The 27,931-nt window shown below is 38.0% G+C and overlaps 1 protein-coding gene across 2 annotated transcripts in view; it reads right to left on the minus strand.

Annotated features, from left to right (window-relative positions):
* Positions 1–27,931, minus strand: part of LOC136855117 (G patch domain-containing protein 4-like) — a 120,785-nt gene that overhangs the window by 19,722 nt on the left and 73,132 nt on the right. Inside the window, exons 1-3 of one of the 2 annotated variants that reach the window (XM_067131961.1) lie at positions 16,431–17,194; positions 7,157–7,323; positions 6,842–6,940 (exon numbers count right to left, since the gene is read on the minus strand). In XM_067131961.1, coding sequence (XP_066988062.1) covers positions 6,842–6,940; positions 7,157–7,323; positions 16,431–16,488 — 324 coding nt within the window. In that variant the 5' untranslated portion in view covers positions 16,489–17,194. Of the gene's footprint in view, positions 1–6,841; positions 6,941–7,156; positions 7,324–16,430; positions 17,195–27,931 lie in introns of those variants that run through there. The other variant, XM_067131960.1, reaches the window with a different exon arrangement.

The following is a 27,931-nucleotide window of genomic DNA, read 5'->3' on the forward strand; positions in this document are numbered from 1 at the left end:
CATAATGTTCCACTGGAACATTTCAAGTGGATCCATACTTCACTTCAATATTATCAGAGTAAACTTAATGTCAATATACCAGATTAAGAGATCAGTCCACGTGCTCCTAAAACATACAATTTCAGTTTAATATTGAAAAATTTAAGTTGTGCCTAAGTTACTGGAATTTCTATTAGGAAGGACCATCAATATAACTTTCACATCTTACTATATATAAAACACTTTCAAAGCTAAGATTTCAATACTGATACTTAAGGAATACTACTAAGGGGATGCTTCCCTGGTTTGAGAACTAGCACGTGTGTGTTAGAGTGTGTTTGTGTGTGTGTACACATTAAAAAAAATTATTACATTTCCTTGCTGATATATGTCTGTAGACAATTTTTCAAAATGAAGTTTACAAATTATAGTGTTGAAATAAATCAACTTGTAATTATTTACACAAAAAGTCTCTGTTATCTACAATGTACAATATGGCAGAAGACAGAAATTATTTCAAACCTGTTTTATGGTATGTCAGTGAAATGCACTGGAAAGTTCCAATAAATTCTAATTTAGAAAAATTTTTTGCATCAAAGATTAAAAAATAATTTCAAAGCACAACTTTGGCATTCTTTTGTTAGAACTATTAATTTTGCTAAACATCCTCATCACAATCAAAATCCACTAGTCGCACCTGTGTACAAGTACCCACTTTGATCATGTAACTGACTATATTGTAATTCTATTAATTGGATGATTAAGTTGTAACTGAATAATTTCAGCAGCACAGTTCTTCAAGCTCTTAGAAGTATCTGAGGACAAACTTCCTTGCTAAGATGAATTTTCTATGAAACTATTTTAAGTGTACAACATGCACCATTACAACTAAAAAAAAAACAAAACTTATAATGCAGTTCAACAAAACCAGTGAGTCGCTCCTAGACTAAAAGGATTTGCCAAAAGAGTCTGCTCTTCAGTGAAATGAAAATTTAAGACAGGTTTATGTTCATGACATGTTAGGTATGAGAAAACAAGAAATCAGATGAAAAGTAAAAGGCATAAAGCAATGAAACTGGGGGGCCACATATTGGGGTATAACTACACTGCGCTTTGCATGGATCACAGTGGGCACTAAAAGTTCCTCACAGCATCCCTCTGGTAGCAGCCCTAACATCGTGAGCTCTAACCTTCAATACAGGTAAAACATCCTCTCTAATCTGGGAGTGTGCCTCCAAAATGAGATCCCTTAAAAAGAACAAGAGGGTGTTCTTTGATAAGGGTCTAGAAGGGTTCTTCACCGAGCACCAAAGATTACGTGATGGTCCTCTAATTTTCTTAGTCCTTTGGAGATAGTATTTGAGAGCTCTCACAGGGCAAAGGGTACTCTCCTCATCTTCTGTGCCTAACATATCCACTAAACTTTTGATGGTAAAAGAACGAGGCCAGGGTTGTGACAGATTCTCGTTCTTTGCTAGAAAACCCACGGTGAGGGAACAAACTGCATCCCCCTAAAAGAATCAAATTCTTTTATCCATCACATGGAGCTCACTAACTCTCTTAGCTGTAGCATGAGCTACAAGGAAAACTGTCTTCCTGGAAAATCCCTCAGTGAGGAGGAGCGAAGGAGTTTGAAATGTAGACCCGAGAGCCATTTAAGGACTACGTCCAAATTCCCAGAAAATGTCTCTTCCTTCCTAAGTTTGGAAGTATTAAACAACTTAATGAGATCAGAGAGATCCTGATTCGAAGAGATGTTCAATCCTCTGTGTCGAAAAACAGAGCTAAGCATTGACCTATACCCTCTAATGGTTGAAGCAGACAGACCTCTGGAGGATCTCAAATAGAGAAGGAAATCTGTTATTTGCTCTATAGTTGTCTTAGAAGATGAAATGTTATGTCTTCTACACCACAGCCTACAAACTGCCCACTTTGCCAGGTAGATTCTGTCGGAAGATTTGCATCTACATTTAGCAACAGCTTCCGCCGTACCTCTTGAAAACCCTTTCGATCGTATGAGCTTGATGACAGTCAAAATCCTGTCAGGACCATAACGGCCAGAGTGGATGTACTTTGATGGAACCTCCTGAAATGGGGTTGTCTGAGTAGACTTGGAATTGAAGGAAGGAGCCTTGGAAAGTCTACAAAGAGTCCTAGGAATTCTGGAAACCATTCTTTCTGATGCCAAAAAGGAGCTATTAGGGTCACCTTGACGTCTTGGTGAGAAACTTGTTCAGAACCTCCCTTATCATCCCAAACGGAGGGAGGCGTAAAGGTCCAGATTGGACTAATCCTGGACCATGGCGTCTGTTACCCATGCCAGAGGATCTGCAAAAGGGGAGCAAAATGGAGATGATGATGGTTCCTGGATGTCACGAATAAATCCAAGGTTCCCCCACAGTTTCCATAGGTCGGCTAAAACCCGATGGTACAGGGTCCACTCGGTAGGGAGATTCTGCTTGTGACAGCTCAGTTCGTCCACCACCACATTGAGCTTCCCCTGAATGAAGCATGTCATCAACTTGGTCTGGTTCTGATCTGCCCAAAGAAGCAGAGCCTTTGCTGTCTCGCAGAGAGAGAACAACTGAGTTCCCCCTTGAGGCCTGATGTATGCTAATGCTGTGGTGTTGTCCGCATGGACTGTTACTGTCTTGTTGCAGACTTCCGTCGAAAAATGTCGTAGTCCCAAATGGATTGCTTTTAACTCCCTTAGGCTGATGTGCAACTCTTTCTCTTCTTGGGACCACATCCCGAAAACTTCTTTGTCCCCTACGAGAGCTCCCCAACCTAGATCCGACACATTGGAGAAGTCTACATCAGGGTTCACAGTGAGAAGAGACTTTCCTTCCATTAACCTTTCTGCGGAGTTCCACCAACGCAGATCCTCCTTGATCTCTTGCGTTATCGAAAAAATGCAAGTCATCATGAATCTGTCGATCCCAGTTGACCCTTGTGAAAAATTGTAGGGCTTTCATATGTAGTCTTCCCAGCCTTACAAATTCTTCCATGGATGCCAGGGTGCCCAGCAGACTCATCCATTGGGTGGCTGAGCAAGAATGAAGGGCTAGGAAAAGATTGACTTTCCTCAGACAGTCTTCTATTCTTTTGGGGGATGGAAAAGCCCCAAAATTCTGAGCATCTATCTTCATCCCCAAATAGAGAATTTCCTGAGGAGTCAACTGGGATTTCCACAGGTTTAACAAACCCAGGTTTTGCATCAGTAATAGGGTTTTCTGAAGGTCCTCCATGCACCGTTCCTTCGTGGGTGAACGAAGTAACCAATCGTCCAGATAGAGTGAGATGTTGATGCCCAATACACGGAGCCATTTTGCCAGGGGAGTGAGAACAAATGTAAAAACTTGTGGGGCTGTTGAAAGGCCGAAACCGAGGGATCGAAACTGAAACACCTGGATCTTGAAAACAAACCTGAGGTACTTCCTCGAGTCTTGATGAATGGGAATGTGGAAGTACGCTTCCTGCTTGTCTAGGTAGGACGTCGAGGGAGACCATCCAGTCTCCCTGATGAATGGATGGCAGGACGGATTGGGCTGTTTCTACGTGGAATTTTGTCTTTTCTACAAAGAAATTCAGGGCACTCACATCGAGGACCGGTCTCCATCCGCCTGTGGCCTTGGGTATCACAAACAGTTGGTTGTAAAACCCCTTCGACCCGATATCCTTGACTACCTCTATCGCCCCTTTTCTGAGGAGAGAAGAGACTTCCTCCGAGAGGGTCGAATACCTCTCCAATCCTACAGAGTAGGCCGTCAATGCGATGGGAGTGTTGAATAGGGGAGGCCTCTCCTTGAAGGGTATAGAGTATCCCTCCTTCAGAACTTTTACTACCCATCGCTCTGCTCCTTTTGCACTCCATTTCTACCAGAAGAGATGGAGTCTGGCACCCACAGGAGCATGGAGGAGTGATTCCTCACTTACGAGCGGCGGACTTCAAGAAGGATTTCTTGATAGCTCACGAGGTGAAACAAACTGTTGCTCGAGGTCTTGATTGCCACCTCTGTCTACCACCTCGAAAGGGATGCGGCTGCAGAGGCAAGCTTGACTTGGTGCTGAAGGTGGCCCACTCTCTGGGGTACCTTATAGACTGAATTAGATCTTGCCTTGATTTTTGTGCAGGTGTGACGAAATCTTATTAACGGTTGCCTGCAGAAACAGGTGGTGTTTGTTGAGAGGAGAGAAGAGGAGAGCTGACATCTGCGATGTGGTCATGCCCTTGGAGGTAACGGAAACCCAGAACTCCCTCTTTTTAAGAATTCCCATGGCATAGAGGGAGGCCAACTCCAGTGAACCATTCCTAATGGCCTTACCAGCACAAGAGAGTAGTGAATTGAATCTTCCAGGCTAAAGCTCCCTCAGACCAATCTAGGAAACTCAGAACCTCAAATACCCTAAATAGCTTCTTGAGTAAATGGTCCATCTCCAAGGAAGAAAACATCACTTCTGCAGAGGAGAAGGTAGACCTACGCTCCGAGTCGATGAGTCTGGAGAAGTCCCATTGGGAGAAGGCAGCCACTCCCAAGGAAGGAGCTTCTTCCGTAGCGTATGACAGATACCTTCTGCACGAAAGACGAGAAGGCGGAATACTGAAGGAGGCCTTGCCCTGCTGTCTCTTTTCAGATAGCCAACGTTCCACTTCACACAAAGAGGATGAGTGAACCATTTTCGGGAGTCTGGCTGAATCGGCTGGCTGGTTGGACATCATGAAGGATGAAGCTGGAGAAGCATGTCTCTAGAGTGAAGAAATGGGAGGAGTTCAGCAACAAATACCTGAGCAAGGATGCATAGGGTCAAGGGGCAGAGTTTTGGCCTAGGTTTTCATCATCCGAAGAAATTGGGGACAAGGAAGGGTCCATAAGGACTTCAGCTGATGACAAAGACTTCTGAAGCCCGAAAATATTGTCCAACTGAAGCTGGATAGGAGCTAATGAAGGGTCCAGTTCTGCTGAAGTTGGAAGACCCATGCTGGGAGACAGACTAGGAAGAGCCAAGCAAGCCAAAGCTGGTGCTGGGCGCTTGGAAAAAGAAGCCAGACTAACAGGAACTGGCACCGGGCCGTCAGCTCATATCAGGTGCTTGGGCGCCAAAGGGCACTTGGAGACTTCATGGTGCTTGGGTGTTAATAGGTGCTCATGCATTACTAGGTGCTTGGTCTAAGTGTGTGGGTGCTCGCAAGAGGAAGGGTGCTTGGAAGACGAAACAGTACACTTAAAAGATGAGGATGAAGTTCTGAGAGCCAAATATTGGCGCTCAGACGGTGAAAAACATTTGGGGCTGTCCCAAGTGCTGCACGAAGGTCAAAGGCTATAGGAAGGTTCTCTAAACCTTTTGCTGGGTAGTGGGGGACACTGGTCCCTGCGTTAGGCCCGACTTCGACTCCCCGGCCGGCTAATGAAAAGTTAGAAGAATTTATTTCTGGTGATAGAAATCCATTTCTCACTATAATGTGGTTCGGATTCCACAATAAGCTGTAGGTCCCGTTGCTAAGTAACCAATAGGTTCTTAGCCACGTTAAGTAAGTCTAATCCTTCGGGCCAGCCCTAGGAGAGCTGTTAATCAGCTCAGTGGTCTGGTAAAACTAAGATATACCCATTTTTTTTTTGTGCACTGAACACCTCTTCAGGGGGCGGGAGTCAACAGAGAGTCAACACTGGCGCCCCTTACTAGGATTGAAATCTCCAGAACTCAATGAGAGATGATGCACATCCAATATACCTTTCCAATGGCTGTCTTTTGTCGCAACCTGGGATGCAACAGGTGCACCTGAGGGAGCGACTACCCATGGGCAGACCACAGCGACCTCCCTTGGGCTTCTGGTATGCCTCCTCCCAGGTTTAGGGGAGTAGAGTATGGCAGTAACCTTTGCCTAGGAGAGTCAGTGGAATGGGCAGCCACCTCCTCCACTATCACTTCACTGGCACTTTTTTTCCACTCAATTTTGCCATAGGCATGCACTGATGTCCCTAATTAGACCACTGTATTCGCAATAAGCTCAAACTTGCAGTCAAACTTAGTCTCGAGGCTGGTGAAGTGACTGGGTTCGGAAGCGTGGAGGCCAAGAGGAGTAGTAGGTGGTATCGGAGGAGGGCTGGACACAGGAGAGATAAGGTGAGCAGGAGAAGAGACAACAGGTATATCCGCATTACTAGACTTAGGAGTCATACTCTGGCTAGTTAATGATTTAACATCAGCTCTAGAAGCTGCTTTTCTTTTACAGTCTCTCTCTAACTTTGTCAAGTGAGACGTAAAGTCTTCCATTTCTTCTTGTCCCAATCCCTATGCTCCTCACAGGTCAGGTCAATAGAACACACTTGTCTTCTACAGGTAGTGCAAAGGGTGTGAGAATCATAGCATGCTTTCATCAATTGAGTATTGCAGCCTTTGCTGCAATACCGAATACTAGAATTGCTAGTGTCAGACATTAGTCAACTAATAGAAAAAAGTCAGCCAGTAAGTCTCATTAATAGAACAATCCAATGAAAGGTTTCACTACAAAACCTGACTAAATACATATGCCAAAGGCTACCGTAGGCAAAATACTTCCCTGCAAGGGAAGATATCAATCTAAATTCCAAAAAACAAGCTGTGCTCTTAGAACCATGTGTGGTCTTAAGCCAGCAGAAACAAGCTGAAGCTCTTGGCTGAGTTGTTCCTCTCTTACTCTGAAAGTGGGCAGGCTAGTCATCTACATAAACAAAAGAATTTCTACAGCGAATTTCAAAATTTAAGCTGCCGTGCAAGTAGAAACTCTTAGCTAAGTAATTACTGGGCAAGTTACTTACATAAAACTACTTTTTAATACCTGATTCACACAAGATGGAAATACCTGAATATGAAACAAACTTACCTTGACAAAACTTGAATACTGACTTGATTTTGCACTGGCATATGGTGTCACTTTCTTACTGTCTTGCACTTCTTTTCTCTCAACTTTTACAGACCCATCCTGCAGAACATTTTCAGTGTTTAATACAGATTTTATACCCATACCTATAAAAAACTTTCAGCAATAGTCATGTCCACAATTAAGTATAACATGCATAAAATAAAAATTCACTAATGACATGCAGCTTCAATTAAAAAGCTGTTTAATTCTATACTTCATAGTCAGAAAACACTGAATAAATAACTGCTAAATATTTCAACCACATTAAACCATTACCTCAGATTTTGCCACCATCATGTTACTTGCAGTTTTGTTGTAAACATGATCCCACCACTGGTTTTTGAATTCTTTGCCAACATCATGACCTAGACCATAACCACTAAAATTCCCATTCACTTTAATGGGGTTGGCTACTCCATCCTCCTCCCGACCAAGCCCTTTTCCTGAAACGAAATGGTAAACATGGTTCACGTTGTTAAGATATGCTAATGCCATTTAATAAAACTACACAAGTCTAACCATGGCAATACATAAAACTATTTTATACAATCAAGGTGCATTCCTTTATACAATGTTCACTGGGTTTCTTCCAACATGGACTGGAACAAGTTATTCCCTATGAATACAGTATTTTTCTGAATTAGGATAGTGAAAACCTTCTTTCCTTAATAAAGGATGTTTGTTGCTTCAATCTCCATAAAAAAAATCTAAATTTCTCTTTAAAAAATAAATCTAAATTTCTCTTAAAAAATAAATCTAAATTTCTCTTACAAAAATAAATCTAAATTTCTCTTACTATATTACCAAATTACCATAATGCACAAGAAAAAATATAACTTAAGTCTGGAAAAGTTGCAATCAATGATTATATGTACTGTGCAATGCTTTTTAATTTCTTCAATCCAATATTGCGTACAAAAACATAACTCTACTGGACATGTTTTACAGTATAGCACGTACGTAAATGCTTAGTCGAGTTGACCTAATACGATATCAGTACTAATTTTGACTTAGCACTCCAAAATCTAAGTGGAGTTAACTAAACAACAGCCTTTCAATAATACTACTACTCAGGCAACTGCCATGTTCAATTTGTCAAAAGCCCTGACATTGTAGTTTGCCTTCGTTGAGGTGAATATACAATTCATGCAAAGCTGACTTGGTAAGCTACCATGTGGGGCAGTCATAACAATTACCTTCAAAGGTGGTCAATAGAAAATAACCTTAAAGTATGACAACCTAATAACTCTGAAGTAATCAAACTGGTTTTCTGGTATTTTTTACCATGCTGCTGAAAAATTTACCAAGCAGCCAACACAACTGTCAAATTTCTAGCTGTTCATGCCTGTAAGATAACCATGTAATTAACACTGCCATTTCAATTTTGCACCAAAACAGGATGGGTTACCCTGCTAAAAAAATAAGCTAGCTTGTGTGTTGCATAATCTAAGGAGAAAATGCAACTCGACCTGCATTTTCTTCTATAAGAAACAAAGGCACATTAAAATCGACCAGACTTCCAAACTAGTTATGCTACGAAGTACAGCACAAGTACAATCCCTTAAGTTAAGGCCTACACTGTACTCTACTACACTGATGTAGCACTGCTGCTGTACCATTACAGAACCTGAACCATAGGAATAATTAAAAAAAACAGTATCTATTCCATAAATAATTTACTCCATTCTTAGCCACCAACCTGGCCAGGTCGTTATACTTACTGTCTTCTGGTTGAGATCCAGAGTGTGACTTTGCCTTAAAATTTCTTTAGTAATTATCAAAGTACTATATTTCATTACAATATATCAGGAAATCATAAATAATATACCTAAAGAAGGAATATAACCTATCAACATTTTTTAAGTACACATTTTTTGGTGTCAATGTAGTGCACAGATCCCCAAAACTTTTTATAGACCATCGATCCTTTTGTGAAAATACCGATACTTCAATAAATTACCAAATTTACAGCAACACTACAAAATTACAGTATTTACTATGCAAGAGAAAAATTCCTATATCCCCTTCCATCATTTTTTTATAGGTTCCTTTGATAACATTTTGTTATTCCTTTTTATTAACTAGTCCTCTTCCTACATTAAACATTTCTGCGACTATTAATACTGTCACTGTACTAAAAATGAATAAATTATTAATGTTTTGGCCATATGGAAAGAATGGAGGATGATAGACCGGTGGAAAGTGAATAATTCATAAGTGGCAGGGAGAAGCAAATGAGGCAAAAATCTAAAAGTGTTGGCAAGACGTGCAGTGAAAGTACAGTAGTATTGTAGAAGTGCTGTCTGTTCCGGCTGTACCTCCCATTTAGCACCAACTTAGTGATAAATACTTTCAGCAATACTAATTATGAAGGTATTTATGATAAAATACTTGCTATGGTTGGACCTTCCCCACGGAAGCTGTGCATGTCAATTTCTTGTCATCAGAGTCATGCAGGCAAGTGAATAGCAAAGTGTGCATAAATTATGTGTGAAAGGGGGGATTAAATGCACTCTGAAATTCAATGTATAATATTTTTACTAATGCTATCTTGTCATGCATATCCTAGCTCTCAAACTCTAAAAAGCTTCAATGATAATACATTATTAAACTTTTCACAGAGATTCATTCAACTGCTTACTGTAAGTAGTGATGCTAAATGCCGCATCTTGTACCTACTGCACTTAAATGCCTCTTTACAATGGTTTTGCAAAATTTACTGTGATGACATTAAAAAATTCATACGCTAACAATACACAACAATTGTTGATACAATATAATAAACATGGTGGAAAGACAATTATTGCTCAATCTTGTCAACTCTCTAAATTAGATTACAGCAATTACTGTCTTGAGCACATATCAGTAACCTGAAGTTTCTTTGAAGACAAGATTGTCAAAACATTTCAACACATAACAAATAAAAGGTGTACAATGAAAAATGCCTTTTGAGATTCAAACATATATTCAAATTTCTTTGTTGTGGAAATCAAGTTGTTATGCCTCCATTCTCCATCTGCCCTACAGTATAAGCAATCTTCTGTTTCTGACAGCAACAATTCATCTAACAAGTTTAAGAAGCTCAGAATACTCTTGAGTATCTGGAAGACCATGTTAAAGTGTCTGCAGCAGCTCACTTATGTGAAAAACTTGTCAGTAAGCTGGCAACCACACCATTTTAATTCTGATAATTAAGAAATGCAAATGCTATGGTTTCATTACAAGTGATTGTAAAGAAAACACTCCTTGACAAAATTCTACATTCAGGCTTGGGAATACTATTTTTATGATGATTTTCTCAAAGAAATTCTCAAAACTGCAATTACTTCATCTTTATCAAGTGTCTGTAACTGGCAATCATATTTCTGTGAAGTTATTAACTACCTAATTAACCAAATGCCAACTGGGGGTCTTTGGATCGTTACTGAGAAGTAAAAATTTCATCCAGCGAGCTGTCCAGAATTGAAGATATACCAAGAAATCCCTCTTTGTGCATGCCATGCTTTCTTTGTGGAAAGCATGGCACAGCAATGCTGAATACACCAATCCATATATTCTTGCCTGGAGACAATTCATACCAACCAGATGGCAGCACTAAAAATTCTCAATGATTATGTGCACAAAACAGTGAATCCTGATCTAGTCTTTAATGCAAACACCTATGAACATAAAGTATCATGAGGCCTTAGAAATACATTTTTGTTACACCTTCAAATCAGGAATAAGGACAGTGTACTGTATATCAACCAACACTTCAGCCAACATTATATCTTTATCCAGCAAATTCTTTTGTTAAGGACATGTCCTGTTTATTTATTGCAATTCATACAACTGTATCACCACGTACCACTCAGGTTTCAGACAACAGACTCTTCAACATCACTAAGAGATACTGTATGTGTAAGAGCATGACACCTCTAGGCAGAGTGGTAATAATTTATACTGTATACCACTCTGGTTAGAAAGGAGGTGAAGATGCAATAGTTTTTAATGCTTGGGGAATGCAGCAGTAGTGTAACCGGCAGCATAGGTCCAGGGGAGTATCCCTCAGCTAGGTAGGGATGCACACAATAGCTTAGCATGCATTATAAAGGATAGCATTAGGACTTAAATTATCCCGGTGTGTACCCTGTCATGATGGATTTTATTACTGTTCCTATCATTGAACTGCGCTGTTTTTCCCCCCACCATTCTGGGTGGTTTCCCCATGTAAAGCACTGTCAGGTAAAAAATAAATACCATGCAAGGCATCATACATACAATGCACTATTTCCTTAGATGTACTTGAGAAAGTTTAGTAAGTATTATAATAATCCAATACACATGCATACCAAACCTCCTTATGCTGCCTGGTACAGGATGAATTTTCTTCTTGTTAAACGAACGTTAAACATTGTTAGAACCCAATGAGAAAGAGCAATGCTTTACATTAAATACATTAAATACAGGAAATATTATCTTCATGTGTGAAAAAGAATACAGATTACTGTAGGGTAAGCGCTCGGGCCGTGGCACACTGCGACATTCCTCCACTGTTTGGACACTTCCAGAAAATGCATTCGAACGTGCCCCCATCAGCATCAGTGAGACTTGTGCCCCCCTCTACACAACACGCCGAGACCTCTACGTTCCTATCAAAGTAACAGTTTTCTCCTAAATTACGAAATAATGGCGTATTTCCAATTAAACTGAGGTTCGTTAAGATTTAGCCGTGCGTGGTGCTAACTTACCGGCCATGACACTCTTGAAACTTTTACTTAAAACACTTTTAAATTGGACAAGTGATGCCATCTCGATATTTGCTAAGTCACTTGTTTAAACAAATTGCCCATTTCCTGTGTTAAATCTGCAAAATATTTGTACCCATAGACGCTGACACTGTTTCCTTGACATCAGTGGTAAACGCTGGTGTGTTTTGGGGCTTGGACGGGAAACTCTAGCAAATTTTCAGGACGCCAGAGCGCTAGATAATATTTAAATGACTAGGTAGCTAAATACCAGAATAAGGTTATAAATTGACTAAATGTATTACATGTTCATTATAATTCATTTGAAAAGTATTTGTTGTTGGAGCAAACCAGATTCCTCAGACAAATTTCAATGCTTTTGCAGTGAACGTTACCATGTTGCTACTTGTCGCGTTTTCCTATTTTTTTTATTTATTAATACATGTTACATACAGTGTAATATTTATATCACATACACAGTGTAATTTTGTCCAATATAATGGTGTTTTAAGTAATAATTTTGGATTTAAAACCTTTATTTCAGTCCTGTATTCTGACGTCATGGCATCTTGACTCTTGTACCAGTTCTAGATAAACTGTCATATAGTACTCAACTTCCTTGCATTTTTGCCAAAGTGGTAACACTCATATGTACACACTGCATGTCTCAGAAGTATACATAGTAATATGGACTTAAATAAATGAAAAGTCCTAACAACAAAATACTACATTTCTATCATAAACAGTTCACTAATGTGTCGTCCGCTCTCGGATGTTCGTGGCAGCCCGATGTACAATAAGGCTGGAAAATTGCTCCCGCTACAGCTTTGCTACTTGGATGGAGTAAAGTACTGTAAACAAACATTCTCACATATTTTAAGTGGTATATATTGTGAATGAATTAAGAACAAAATGTGCATAATTACAATCAAATAAGCACTGTGGAGCTTCAATTGTGATGTACGTAAGGATAAAACCGCGGATTAAAGGTAAAAATGCAATTTCAGTTCAACCACATGACAGACGGGAATTCCATGTCTCATATTTTCATAGTATAGGAAACAAAATGTTGTTTTATCGTGCTGATTACAACTAAAATCTTGAGTAATATCCATAAACATTACATATATACGCAATCAGTGTCAGTACACCGTTAAATGAGCGCTGGGAAGGAAGTGTCGAATCACCACTCATTCTGTCACAGTATTTGGGAAGACGCCATATTGGATTCAAAATTGCCTTCAACACCTATTTTACGAAGACTTCACATTCTTATTTTAGCTCGTATGGCAGCTTCCTATAGCTCATTTTGTCACTGAAGCCTCAATCTTTTGAAAGGTTTTCTTAAAGGATTAACTTTTTTTCTTATTTCTCCAATTAAATATCGAGTGAAAACTGAAAATTCTGCCATCCCTGTGTCTCAATCCCAATCCGTTACCCTAAAAAATCAAGACATTCATGTACTTTATTTCATCCTGACATATATACATTCCAGAGGAAGTCGAACCCATCCTCATAATATATCTATATTTTGTTTTGTCAAATAATGAAAACTGAAAATACATGTGCTTATATGACCATTTTCAACAATTTTTTGTATGGGCCAGTCTGCATGCAAAATAGTCATACAGACATTGTTTGTCTTAATGTAAAGCTGGTAATACTGCAGAATAGTTCAGCCATGCTATGCATGATGTCATGTTGGGGGGAGGGGCAGTTTCAGGGGCTGTGACGACCCTGCCCAGATCAGGACCAGGCACCCTAAATAGGTTAGATTAGGATGCACCATAGTTGAAATATGTCTGATCTGTTTTCAAACATGCCACAACCTGCAGAAATAACAAGCAAAATGCTTTTACATTTTTACTACCATAGCCTAAAATCTAAACGTATCATACTATGGGCTATAAATAAATTCCCTGCATTTGGGCTTTATGATGTAACCTATACCTTAATTACTTGATAACCCTTCAGAATTACAAATACTGTAAGCCTATAAACTTGGCAACATAAGGAAGTCCAATGACTGTGTTCATTATGGTAAACGCTCGGGAAATGAGACACTGCGACATTCCTCCGCTGTTTAGACACTTACAAAAAATGTATTCGAATGTGCCTCCATCAGCATCAGTTAGATTTGTGGCCCCTCTACACAACACGCTGAGACCTCTACGTTCCTATCAAAGTAACAGTTTTCTCCTAAATTATAAAATAATGGCACATTTCTGATTAAACAGAGGTTTGTTAAGATTTAGCTGTGCGCGGTGCTAACTTACCGGCCATGACGCTCTCGAAAATTTTACTTAAAACACTTTAAAATTGGACGAGTGATGCCATTTCGATATTTGCCAAGTCACTTGTTTAAACAAACTGCCCATTTCCTGCGTTAAATCTGCAAAATATTTGTACCCATGGATGCTGACACCATTTCCTTGACATCTGTGGTAAATACTGGCGCTTTTGGGGATTGGACGGGGAACTCTAGCGAATTTTTGGGACGCCAGAGTGCTAGATATTTAAATAACTAGGTAGCTAAATAACAGAATAAGGTTATAAATTGAGTAAATGAATTACGTGTTCATTATAATTCATTTGAAAATATTTGTTGTTGGAGCAAATTCCCGAGACAAATTTCAACGCTTTTGCAGTGAACATTATGATGTAGCTATTTTTTGCGTTTTCCTATCTTTTTCTTATTTATTAATATATATTACATACAGTGTAATATATATATCACATACACAGTGTAAGTTTTGTTAAATAAAATGGTGTTTTAAGTAATAATTTTGGAATTAAAACCTTTATTTCAGTCCTGTATTTTGACGTCATGGCATCTTGATTCTTGTACCAGTTCTAGATAAACTGTCTTACTCAACTTTCTTGCATTTTTGCCAAAGTGGTAACTGGTAGCACTCACATGTACACATTACATGTCTCAGAAGTATACATAGTAATATGGACTTAAATAAAAAGTCCTAACAAAAAAATACTGTACTACATTTCTATTGTAAACAGTTCACTAATGCGTCGTCCGCTCTCAGATGTTTGTGGCAGCTAGATGTACAATAAAGCTGGAAAATTGTTTCCGCCACAGCTTCACTACTTTGATAGAGTAAAGTACTGTTAACAAACATTCTCACATATTTTAGTGGTATTTTGAGTGAATTAAGAACAAAATGTGCATAATTACAATCAAATAAGCACTGTGGAGCTTCAGTTGTGATGTCAGCAAGGATAAAACCACGGATTAACCAAAGAGATGCTGGGGGATGCCACTTAAGGACGACGGCAGTATTACGCATTTGCAACTTCAGTAATGGAACCAATATTTTCATGCTCATTTTTTAACTCATCACCTAATGTTATACATGGTTGTAATTGCCTTGTGTCACAGAGTAAAAATAAAAAATAAAATATAAGATACTTTTAAAAACTTATATTTAAAAAGAATATTTTTTGGAATGAAAACAATTTTTCAAAAGCCACTTTTTAGTTTTGGAATGCTTCGTGCAGTATTTTCTGAGAATTTCAAATTTTTTATGACAATCTTACTCCTTAGCTATTCAAGAAACACCTATAAAAGTACAAAAAATATACAACAGTTATTAATTGGTTGAATGGGTATATATGTGTGTATATGTTAACTATCCTATGCACACTACCTTTAAAACCAACATTACTGTCATCACTATCATTTTAATTATCTAGATATCACTATTTGATGAAAATGAATATGCATCATCATCAAAAGCCATTGTCTCCAAAATTCACAAAATAAAGATTTATAAAAATCTTCGACCGTTGCTCAACTTCTGGGTACAAAAGCCTCCCTGGTCCTAGCCCCCGGGCTGACGGGTTTACAATTTTGCTATTTTTATGTTTAATAGTGAGCTGAATGGCTGGTAAGACTATTGTTGACGTCACTCAAACAGAGCTAAGGGGAGGGACTAAATTTACTGCGATATTTGAAAATAAAGCTTCAATAACATCGACGTTGTCCTTACGCAGCATATAAAGCGTCGAATTTAGCGATGCTCCACCTTGTGGGTTAAAGGTAAAAATGCATTTCAGTTCAACCACATGACAGACAGGAATTCCATGTCTCATATTTTCATAGTATAGGCAACAAAATGTTGTTTTATCATGCTGATTACACATAAAATCTTGAGTAATATCTATAAACATTACATATAGCCTACTCGTATACACAATTAGTGTCATTACACTGTTAAATGAGCACTGGGAAGGAAGTGTCTAATCGCCACTCAATTTTGTCTCAGTATTTGGGAAGATACCACATTGGATTTAAAATTGCCTTCAACACCTATTTTACGAAGACTTCACATGCTTACTTTAGTTCTTATGGCAGTTTCCTATAGCTCATTTTGTTAATGAAGCTTCAATTTTTTGGAAGGTTTATTTAGAGGTTTAATTTTTTTGTTATTTCTCCGATTAAATATCGAGTGAAAAGTGAAAATTCTACCACCCATGTGTCTCAACCCCGATCCTTTACCCTGCTGTAAACTCAACTTTCCTGCATAGCCTACACAAACATAAAATCATACTCTCAAAGGGAGCATAGTCTTGGTGTATTTTTCATAATTTTTACCACAAAACGCACCATAATGGAACCCAGCCCTATCCTTATTAATTAGCTACGTTTAGTTTAAACAAAAAAAATTCTTAAAACAAAACTTCCTACACAACAGCAGAAATTCTTTGACAGAGAAAGGATCATGACACGTAGCCATGAACATCGCGCAAACTAGCCCAGACACTATTATCATCATTAATTTTAAAAACACTTAAACACCTCTCCATACCTTCACTCCATCCGTATTTCTCTAGCATGGACCGTCCAAATTTTGACATGGAACTCATAATGTAACCGTGGAAGACCAGACCGCATGAGTATGGCTGACACTCGGTAAGAATAGCAGTAGTAGTACTAAGGGTTTACCTTTGCAACGGATTGTAGCCAGTTCATGTGCGAAAGTTAATTCGTGGACGGAATTTTACGTAATCATATAAAGGAAAATATTACCAGCATTTTTAAATGACTTTCTCCGTCAGGAGTGGCTAAGTTGAAGATACGATGAAGTTCAACTTTAAGGTACTTATTACTTCAAGTCTTCCCCATTTTTAAGTTATTATTTAAACCACCCCTGCCCAAAATTCAGACATTTTGAACAAAAATTAACTTTCGAACTTGAAAAACCAGGGACTGGATATAAATAAAGCAATTTCCGTAACTGTTTTTATATTACTGTTTAAAAAACAAATGCGGACCCACAATATAAGAAAGCTCCTTGGTGTAAATTTTATGTCATACTATAATAAAAAAAATCACCAGCATATTGTATTCGCGTGACACCACACGATAAAGAAACACCAAAGATCATGCTCCTATGGTACCAATGATACATTTATCATGAAATGGCGAACACTACTATTTCCAGTTCTTAATCTTGGTCCAGATTCATCAGGTAGTCTACTGCCATTGCAAACTACTGATCTTAAAAAAAAAAATACACGCCAACGCAACATGAGATTTTACCCTTTGTTTTAATCTAAAAATAACGAGAACTACAGTACAGTATGCTGACTTCTCTGTCTGCTTTCGGGACTCATCTGACTCACTGCCTCCTGCACTAGACCAATAAAGTTCGTCGTAAGTTTAATCGAGGCTTGGATAAATTTTTGTAAGGAAGGAACATTAATCATGCGATCTACCTTATATTCCTGCTTTGCATGCAGTACACAAACTTTCATGACAGTTAATCAAGTATTGTTAACATTAAACAAAAAACTCTGCTATTCCCTACAACCTATCCCATAACATTTACCTTCATAACGAACCTTTCGATAGAAACAGACCAATTTCCAGCCACTGGTGCAAAGCTATGAGAGTATGAAGTACACAGTGCCATTAGCAGCTGGTTAAATATCAGTTTCATCTTCCAAGTCGTTAACGTGAGGAAATTCACCGAACAAACAATACGATACTTCTGAAGCAATTTTAATACTTCTACAGTAATCTCCAAGCGCTCACTAGAAGTCTGTTAGACTAGAACAGGTTTGCAAAACTAATGCTCGGTGTTTGTTCCGCAGTCAAGAATTAAGACTTCATTCTTGTGAGGTTACAGTAATCACCTTTTTACAATGCCTGCCAAGTCGACTGTCTGGAAACTGGCCACGTTTATTTTGCGTGATTACCGAATTATTTTATTTATGTATTTACTTACTGCAAGAAAACTGTGTTCAAGGGAGTATGGAAATCTGAAATTTGATATTTATTGTTAAATTAAACTCCAAAAGAGCTGTTAATTATACTAACAAAGCAAGTACCCGACTACCAGTTGTTTGGGGAAAAAGAAACAGGTCTGATTTACCTATTTATTCAAAAAGTACAAGTTTTGTTAGAGAGAGAGAGAGAGAGAGAGAGAGAGAGAGAGAGAGTTTCAATCCAATGCAGCGAAGATTACCTCGTCGAGGCCCTCCACCTCGCCCCACCCCCTTTTCATAATTAGGCTGCCATAGCAGGAGAGAATGGAATTTTGAATACAAGGAAGAAGGGTATCAACAGATTAAATTAGGTCGTTTCAGGGGGTATGGGTGGCTATAGCAGATGCTGCTACTTTTATTCTAGAGGCATATTTTTTTTTTAAGAAAGGATACAAACCTCTTGAACTGAAAAAAAGTAAAAACAAAATGGAAATTGATTACATACCTCTCGCACAGATCTCAACATTTATGAATTTCACTACACTATACTACAGATTATATCATATATTCATAATATGTATATTATTTTGAAAGCCTCTATACAGATTATATACAAGGTTATCATATATACATACACACACACACACACACACACATATATATATATATATATATATATATATATATATATATGTTTATATATATACATATATATATATATATATATATATATATATATATATATATATATATATATATATATATATATATATATATATATATATATATATATATATATATATATATATTACATATATGCTAATCTTGTATCAAATCTATGAAAATCCACAATTCCTAGTCTTTCAGTATTATTCTCCTTACGTTTTTTTCATTTCTATTTAACAGTTCCTTAATGGAAGGATGGCTTAACAATCCCTTGTTACATTCTCACTTTGATTTCCTTAAGCATTCAAATTTTCTCCTAATCTTAACCGCACACCTTTGTTACTTCCCTCATTCTTTGATGACTCGCCTTTTCATTCATCTACCCGTCACATTTTACTCTTAAATACACAGCGAATTAACCTCACATTAGCGAATTAACCTCACATTGTCTGTCATGTTTACTCTTAAATACACAGCGAATTAATCTCACATCTATCTGTCATGTTTACTCTTAAATGCACAGCGAATTAATCTCACATCTATCTGTCATGTTTACTCTTAAATATACAGCGAATTAACCTCACATCTATCTGTAATGTTTACTCTTAAATACACAGCGAATTAATCTCACATCTATCTGTCATGTTTACTCTTAAATATACAGCGAATTAACCTCACATCTATCTGTCATGTTTACTCTTAAATACACAGTGAATTAATCTCACATCTATCTGTCATGTTTATTCTTAAATATACATCGAATTAACCTTACATCTATCTGTCATGTTTACTCTTAAATACACAGCGCTCACATCTATCTGTCATGTTACTCTTAATACACAGCGAATTAACCCCACCATTCTTCCACTATATTTACATTCATGGCTTCATCTTCCTGGCTTCCGTTTACCTTCGTAACATACCCTGGCTGGCTACGGTGGGCTTTTGCTAAGGTTAGCAAAGGATGACAACAGACTGGAAGTGTTATGCTGAAGTCTTCAGCAAAATCACAAGGGATTCCGTTAATACTGACAAAAAAAAAAAATTAAAACGGGTTGAATGTTATACTGAATACAGCAGGCTTTTTTTTCTACTGATATCAGAAAAGAATTTAGCAGAAATAGACAAAGGATGATGACAGGCTCAATGAGTCAGAGTAGGGACTTTTTGTCTTTAGAAAGATGACGAGGACTTTTACTAAATTTAGAAAAGGAGAAAACTAGATTAAGCCTGAAGTTTCTCAAGCCCTGTAAGATACTCGGAGTCTTTTCAAGGTTATCAAAGGCTGAAAATGGATTGGACGTATTAAACTGAAGGTTTCGGCGTATGGTAAGAACACCATGGATGACACATGAAAAAGGATTGGACGTCTTTCACTAAAGTTTTTTTTGGGTCTAGTAAGATCGCAAGGATTTTTTTGATACTAACTGCAAAGGCTCTAAATATACTGGATGTGTTACACTGAAGTTATTCACATAAATGGGATCACAGGATTCAATGTGTTAAATATAACATTTAAAATTTTGGTGTCTAGTAAGGTCACAAGGAGTATCGCTAAGGTTGGTCAAGGAGGAAAACGGAATGAATATGCTCTAATGAAGGGTTCTGGTCTAGCAAGATCACAAGGCCTCGTTTACAAGTGATCTGCGCAAGTAAATACATTGGACGAGTCATGTGGTACTCTCCTGTCTGTAACAGGATCACTAGGATTTTGGCTATCGTAGGTTAAGTGTGCTAACAAAAATTGATTGTCATTTGTTGAGGCTTCCGTTCCAAGTGGATTGTAAGGACTTTGTATCAGGTAGGAAAAGAATGGTAATGGACTGAAGGCGTTTGGAATGGGAAGCAAGTAAAAAGTTCTCAGGATATTCAGTGCATAAAGTAATAGTAAAAGAATGGGGGTTTGTGGGTAAGACAGATAAATGAAGTTAAGCATGAATGGCGAACTATATATACAAATATAAATAAATAAATAAATAAATAAATAAATAATACACACAGACACAGAGAGAGAGAGAGAGAGAGAGAGAGAGAGAGAGAGAGAGAGAGAGAGAGAGAGAGAGAGAGAGAGAGAGAGAGAGCTATTCATTTAACAAACAATGCGAGGGAGAAAGAGGGAGAGGGAGAGAGCTATTCATTTAACAAACAATACGTAAGTACCACGTGCTTGTCTACATCCATGCGTGCAAGGTCTCCGCCTCGCGTGATTCACAAGAGACACGTCCTATCAGTATCATCTGATTATTAATAGAAAAAATCAATAAAACCCATCCAGTCACACAAAGGCTGTTGACGGCATCCCAGTCACTCTGGCCAAGCCTCTCACAGTGACAGTTTCGTTGTCTCCTCTCAGTTCAACAATTCAATGTCAAAAAAAAAAAAAAAATATTCCTTGGTTTAACCAGACCACTGAGCTGATTAACAGCTCTCCTAGGGATGGCCCGAAGGATTAGATTTATTTTACGTGGCTAAGAACCAATGGTTTACCTAGCAACGGGACCTACAGCTTACTGTGGAATCCAAACCACATTATAACGAGAAATGAATTTCTATCACCAGAAATAAATTCCTCTAATTCTTCACTGGCCGGTCGGAGAATCGAACGCGGGACCAGCAGAGTGCTAGCTGAGAACGATACCCACCCGTCCAGTGAGGAACTCAATGTCGAAAAGTATTGCTTTTAAATAGTTGAACCAGTTAGATACGTCGAACATTTTAAAAGTAATTTTTAAATTCCAGTCACCTCACGTCTCTGTTTCGAGAAAAATTAATAATTAGTTTATGCAATTTTTATCCCTTTTCGTGTGGATTGTTCACATAAATCAATTCATTTATCATAAAGACTGATACTATAAAACTTTTCATAACGCAAATAAAATGGACTGAAGTGGAAATCACAAACTCAAAAGAGGATTATTTATTCCTAGAGTCATATAAAATATTGGGGACGATTTACTGAAATATCAAAGCATGAGCAAAATGAATTATTATATTAAATTAACTACGCACTTTCAACTTGAAATTAGAAGACAGATATATAAAACAAAGAAGTTCATACACACACATACCCAAATGCCCTCTTAAAAATATACATACATACATACATACACATTAAATATATATATATATATATATATATATATATATATATATATATATATATATATATATATATATATATATATATAATTGTAATAGCCACAATGCCCTCTTAACTTCTCAAATTCTTCGCACTTTTTTGGATATGCTTGTCACTACAAAGCCGTAAGATCCAAGGGCAAGAAATTGAAGAGACTGTGATGGCCGGTCGCGGGAAACGAACCCGCGTCACCATAATCACAAGGTCACGTTGCCGACCTGACCACGAGAAGGTCAGGTCGGCAACGTGACCTCCTTGTGATTATGGTGACGTGGTCAGGTCGGCACCGTGACCTCCTTGTGATTATGGTGACGTGGTCAGGTCGGCAACGTGACCTCCTTGTGATTATGGTGACGCGGGTTCGTTTCCTGCGACCGGCCATCACTGTGTCTTCAATTTCTTGCCCTTGGATCTTACGGCTTTGTAGCGACAAGCATGTCGGCAACGTAGCCTCCTTGTGATTATGGTGACGCAGGTTCGTTTCCCATGACCGGCCATCACAGTCTCTTCAATTTCTTGCCCTTGGATCTCACGGCTTTGTAGTGAAAAGCATATCCAAAAAAGCACGAAGAATTTGATAAGTTAAGAGGGCATTGTGGCTATTACAATTACATATGTATCTGGTAAAAGTGACCAGTAGATTCTGCATATATATATATATATATATATATATATATATATATATATATATATATATATATATATATATATATATATATATATATATATATATATATATATATAGATATATATATCAATTACTTAGGAACTGAGATCAGCACCTGCGTAACTTAAAAGAATTTATATTAACCTAACAGATGAGAATTCTGTTTTTTATTTAATAAGCAAGAAGACCATTAACTCTTGATCATATATATATATATATATATATATATATATATATATATATATATATATTATAATCAAAAGTTAATCGTCATCTGCTTATTAAATAAAAAAAACATAATTCGCATCTGTTAGGTTAGTATAAATTACTTTGAATTACGCAGGTGCTGACCTCAGCACCTAAGTTGTGATGCCAACTTCACGCCCAAAAGCTAAAACTGACTTAATTTGATATGAACACTTCACACTCCAGCTGACATCAGACTCAATCTCAAGGGCTCTTTATAGCTTTAACTGAAATACAAAGTCATTACTGTTTTGTGTACAGTATAAGTCGACGCCCACACACACAGCCCCCACCCGTCTTAAAAAATACTTTCTGGTTTTATAATATTATCTATTTTCATTACCGAGCATTTTAATATTTTGGTGATTTTCGTAAACTTTCTGTTTTAACGATTTTAACTTTTGTACTGCCACTAGGGAGCGTATGATTGGTTTTGAAGTTTATGCGAGCGTCTGAATTGAGGGGAGATTTATCTTCCGTCGAGGAGAAGAGCAATAGAGAGAGAGAGAGAGAGAGAGAGAGAGAGAGAGAGAGAGAGAGAGAGAGAGAGAGAGAGAAAACAAACAACCTTTTCATCCCTTCGACAGGACAACTACATCAACTCCAAGAAAAGACAATCTTTTTGCGTCCTGTGCTTTCGCTCAGAGAGAGAGAGAGAGAGAGAGAAGGACAGTTCCTCAACCTGGACAAAAACGACAATATTTGTCATCGCAGTGACGGGAAAGCAAAGGACAATGCTCTGAACAGGGACAAAAACGACAGTATTTGTCGCAGCTCGGAAACAACGCTAATTCAGCCACAATGGAACCTTATCGGGCTCAGCATCTGTAAGAAGAGTTTGTTATGAGGACAAAAGGCCGGCAGATGGACGTCCCGTTGGGGGCAATGAAAGGTTTAGGAAGAGTTTTTCGGTAAACAGGCTACACACGTGCGCGTACGCCCCCAAATAGGTAAATTCGGTACAAAAGCAAAGCATGGGCAAGGCAGATTCCTCCGATATCAAATGCGTTCGAGTCATCAATTTCCTCTCTCTTTCTCTCTCTCTCTCTTTTCACAGGAGGAGGAGGAGGAGGAGGAGGAGGATTTATTTCAATTTCATGGATTCTACCTTCATTTCATTTTTCCTTAACTATTCCTTCTCTTTATTTTAAGTCTTCCTTCCTCTTCTTCCATATTTCATTTAAATTTCTGGTTTTGTGTCTACGTCTCTCTCTCTCTCTCTCTCTCTCTCTCTCTCTCTCTCTCTCTCTCTCTCTCTCTCTCTATATATATATATATATATATATATATATATATATATATATATATAATATATATATATATATGTCACTTAATTTTCCATTTGTCTCTCACATTCTTTCGCTCTCATCGTTGAAGCCTCTTGTATCCATTGGTCTCTGCTTCATCTCTCTGTCCATGCATCATTTTATTTCCTTTCTCTTAATTCTCTCTCTTCTTTGCATCTATCCAGCTTGTGCTCTCTCTCTCTCTCTCTCTCTCTCTCTCTCTCTCTCTCTCCCTTTCTGCGAGAAAAGACCATCGATTCGAACCGTATTTACAGCGAAGAGTCAAATAACTCAATTGTTGTTGTGTCGGTCTGTTTATCTGCTTAGCTCCCACCTCATTGTATGGCTCGATTGGGATTAGTCACGGCTGTTGGCGACGTTAATCGCTCATCTTAACTCTCTCTCTCTCTCTCTCTCTCTCTCTCTCTCTCTCTCTCTCTCTCTCTCTCTCTCTCTCTCTCTATATATATATATATATATATATATATATATATATATATATATATATATATAGTCTTCATATATAAATAATTTTTCAGTTCAATAGACTTAAGATATTTTCTTTCATCTCTCTCTCTCTCTCTCTCTCTCTCTCTCACTCTATATATATATATATATATATATATATATATATATATATATATATATATATATATAGAGAGAGAGAGAGAGAGAGAGAGAGAGAGAGAGAGAGAGAGAGAGAGAGAGATTCTTCATATATAAATAATTTTTCATTTCATTTCAATGGACTTCAGATATTTTCTTTCATTCACATTATATATATTTTATATATAGTCTTCATATAAATAATTTTTTCATTTCAGTGGACTCCAAGATATTTCTTTCATTCACATCAACTGCCTACACTTCACTTTCATAAACTGCTGCCTTCCCTGCTTCACCGTAACTGACCCTTTCTCTAATCCTAACATCCTATATATTGACATATTTACAGTCGTTGCTACATCTTCCTAGTTACCACATACCCTGATACTCTTATTTTTACTCACGTTCTCTTTCAACTTTCTCCTCTTCCAAAATATATTTAAGTTCTTTCACTAGATTCTGTAGTTTCCCTTCACTATGTCTAATTAACACTGGATCATCGGCAAACATCAGCCACTCCACACTGCACTAGTGGACCATTTTTTTTTTTAAACAGAACTTTGCATTTACATCTTAATGTCATTCCTCTGGCTTCTTGCATTACTCTGTCCATTAACCTAGTCTCTGATGCACTTTCACACCAGTTACTTTCAAATCTAACACTTTCTAAACTTTGGCCATAAAAAAACTTTCTAAGACTTATTCCCCGTTACTCACAAGCTTGTAACATCAGTGTTTCAAAATAAATTTCCCTGTGAGCAACTGGTAATATCACATACATTTAGAAATAACACACACACACACATTATATATATATATATATATATATATATATATATATATATATATATATATATATATATATATATATATATATATATATATATATATATATATATATATTTCCATTTCAGAAGGCTGGCTTCGAAAATCGAGATCATTCAGTTTATTGCCCTTTTTTCTTAAACCAATATAGGATGCTTGAGAGCCTCACGACCTGCTAAACTTCATACTAGCATTTTAGCGGCCTAATGATTTGGGAACTTACGAATTCTGGTTTTAAACTTTAGCACGCTACCCACTCAACCACGGAGGTGTAGAGACATAATGTATATACACTTCTGCAGTTACCTGTCACAACAGAACGTGTGGGAAAAAATGAAATTGGAATGAATTCGGAAAAACAAGATTATTAATTTTCAGTAAGAATTCTAGAATTCACTCAGTCTGTCGCCTCTTCAGGCGTCGTTTCAACCCATTACCACCTCCAGCAAAAGATTGATTAAACAAGAGAACGGACTGAGTATTCTCTCAAATATATACGATTTAAAAGTAAATCATAATAGTTGTTTGGATTTAACGGTCCTCTTCCGACATCGGCTGATTGGTTTAGTTTAAGGCGGCCTTGCTTCCAAACCGACCCTTGAAGAGGGATAAGAGGTCTAATGTGGATCTCTGGACTCTCACCAACCACCAAACGATGAAGCTCTCGTTCCCATCAGATTTTCAAGAAAAATAACCGATTCTCGGTGTTCTTTTAACCCAAGAATTTTGCCAAGGGAGTGCCTGTAATGAAGCCAATGCCAAGCCTTGATGGGTGAAAAGGGTTGTACTTGGGGTTTAAGCCTCACTGAAACTTGCAAGAAACTTTAGCGGTCCGTTACGAGCGGCGCTGAAAGCCAATAGCGTTAAAGACATTGACTTAAAATAATTCATGGTTACTTTTGGGCTACTTGAACAACCAGTGCTACTAAAATTTGAATTTCATTTCTGTTGACTCTTGGGGCTACTTTCATAACAAGTTTGGCTAACTTTGGCTACTAATGAGGTCGGTGCTTCACTGTTCCTGCATTTAAAATTTAAATTTAATTACTTGTTTTTTTTAAGGTACTAACATAAACCAGGGAGAAACTAGACTCTGGCGATGAATTTTCTACAAACAGAGCCTTCAACAAACTAGAAAACGCAAAAACCCAGAAAAAGTTACAGAATGCTCAGTAAGGATGCCCCATTTACGTTTCGCCGGAGCTTGTAAACACACTCTTCTCGCATTCTTATTTATGCTGATACCCTGAAAAAGGTGAAGAATCCGTCACCCAGCAAGTGCCTTTGTTCCACACGGCACCAACTGGCAGAACATTTTAGTTTTCTGTAAAAGAAAACTATTGTGCCGGCTTTGTCCGTCCGTCCGCACTTTATTCTGTCCGCCCTTAGCGCTTACAAAACTACTGAGGCTAGAGGGCTGCAAACTGGTATGTTGATCATCCACCCTCCAACATACCAAACTGCAGCCCTCTATCCTCAGTAGTTTTTATCTTATTTAAGGTTAAAATTAGCCATGATCGTGCTTCTGGCAACGCTACAGGATAGGCCACCACCGGGCCGTTGCTAAAGTTTCATGGGCCGCGGGTCATACAGCATTATACCGAGACCACCAAAAGATAGATCTATTTTCGGTGGCCTTGACTGTACGCTGTAGCGGCTGTACAGGAAACTCGATTGCGCCGAAGAAACTTTCCCGCATTTTTTACTTGTTTAATTCTAGCTGACAAAATTGAAGGGCCGATAGGACCAACACTTGTGGAAGGCGTATTCCAACATCTGACTGATTGACCGATTTACGAAATTTAAGCTGTCAAGCCAAGCACTGGGACACTTTCGGCGATTCAGGGCTCAAGACAGAGAAAAGGAGGAGTTGGAGTGGTTGGATAGCGTGATATAGAAATTCAGAAAATAAAGGCGATGAATTACAAGGATCTAAAGGTGGAACAGGAAAAAAAAAACACATGTATACTAAGAATTAACAGTTAGAGGTGTTGGACACCAAGACTGAAGAAAGGAAGCGGGAATGGAGGTAAAGTATGAGGCCAAACAGTGGCTGCAGTTAGGGGCCAATATGACCACCACAGAAACCCTTTAGTAATGCTCACAGTGTACCACGTGAGGTGCACTGACGGCAAGACCTCTCCTTTGAGGATCCCAACATCTGAATCGTCACATTAAACCGAGGACACTGTTTATCTGCCAAGAATGCTGCTGGAGAGCCCTCGCTGAGCTTGCTTTGGGAATGTACACATAGTCAGTGGTGCTCTGGATCAACGTTTATGTCTGAGGGCAACATGTGTGAAAGCCACACAGAAATCGACTAGGACAAGAGGCTTTGAAAATCTCGACAGAATCTGAGACTCAAAACTTACTGTATCATGGAGAAAACTGGATTTGTTGTTTGTATAAGAACTACCCGTTTATACCGTAGACTATGATCCTTCAGCATTGAGAAATGGGATTCTGGATGCAGCTGAAGTGGACCTTCTTGATAAATTTCAGCTGTCGAAACGTCGAGATATTGCACTGCTTTAGTTAAACTTATGAAACAAATATTGGTAAGTTATCTTATGACTGCGTTTCTTTTATTAAATACATGAAGTGATAATATTAATAACACATACTATTAAAATCACGCAGGGTACTGAGAGATGTTAAAATGTA

The sequence above is a fragment of the Macrobrachium rosenbergii genome, chromosome 30 (genome assembly GCF_040412425.1).
Source record: "Macrobrachium rosenbergii isolate ZJJX-2024 chromosome 30, ASM4041242v1, whole genome shotgun sequence".
NCBI classification, from domain to species: Eukaryota; Metazoa; Arthropoda; class Malacostraca; order Decapoda; family Palaemonidae; genus Macrobrachium; species Macrobrachium rosenbergii.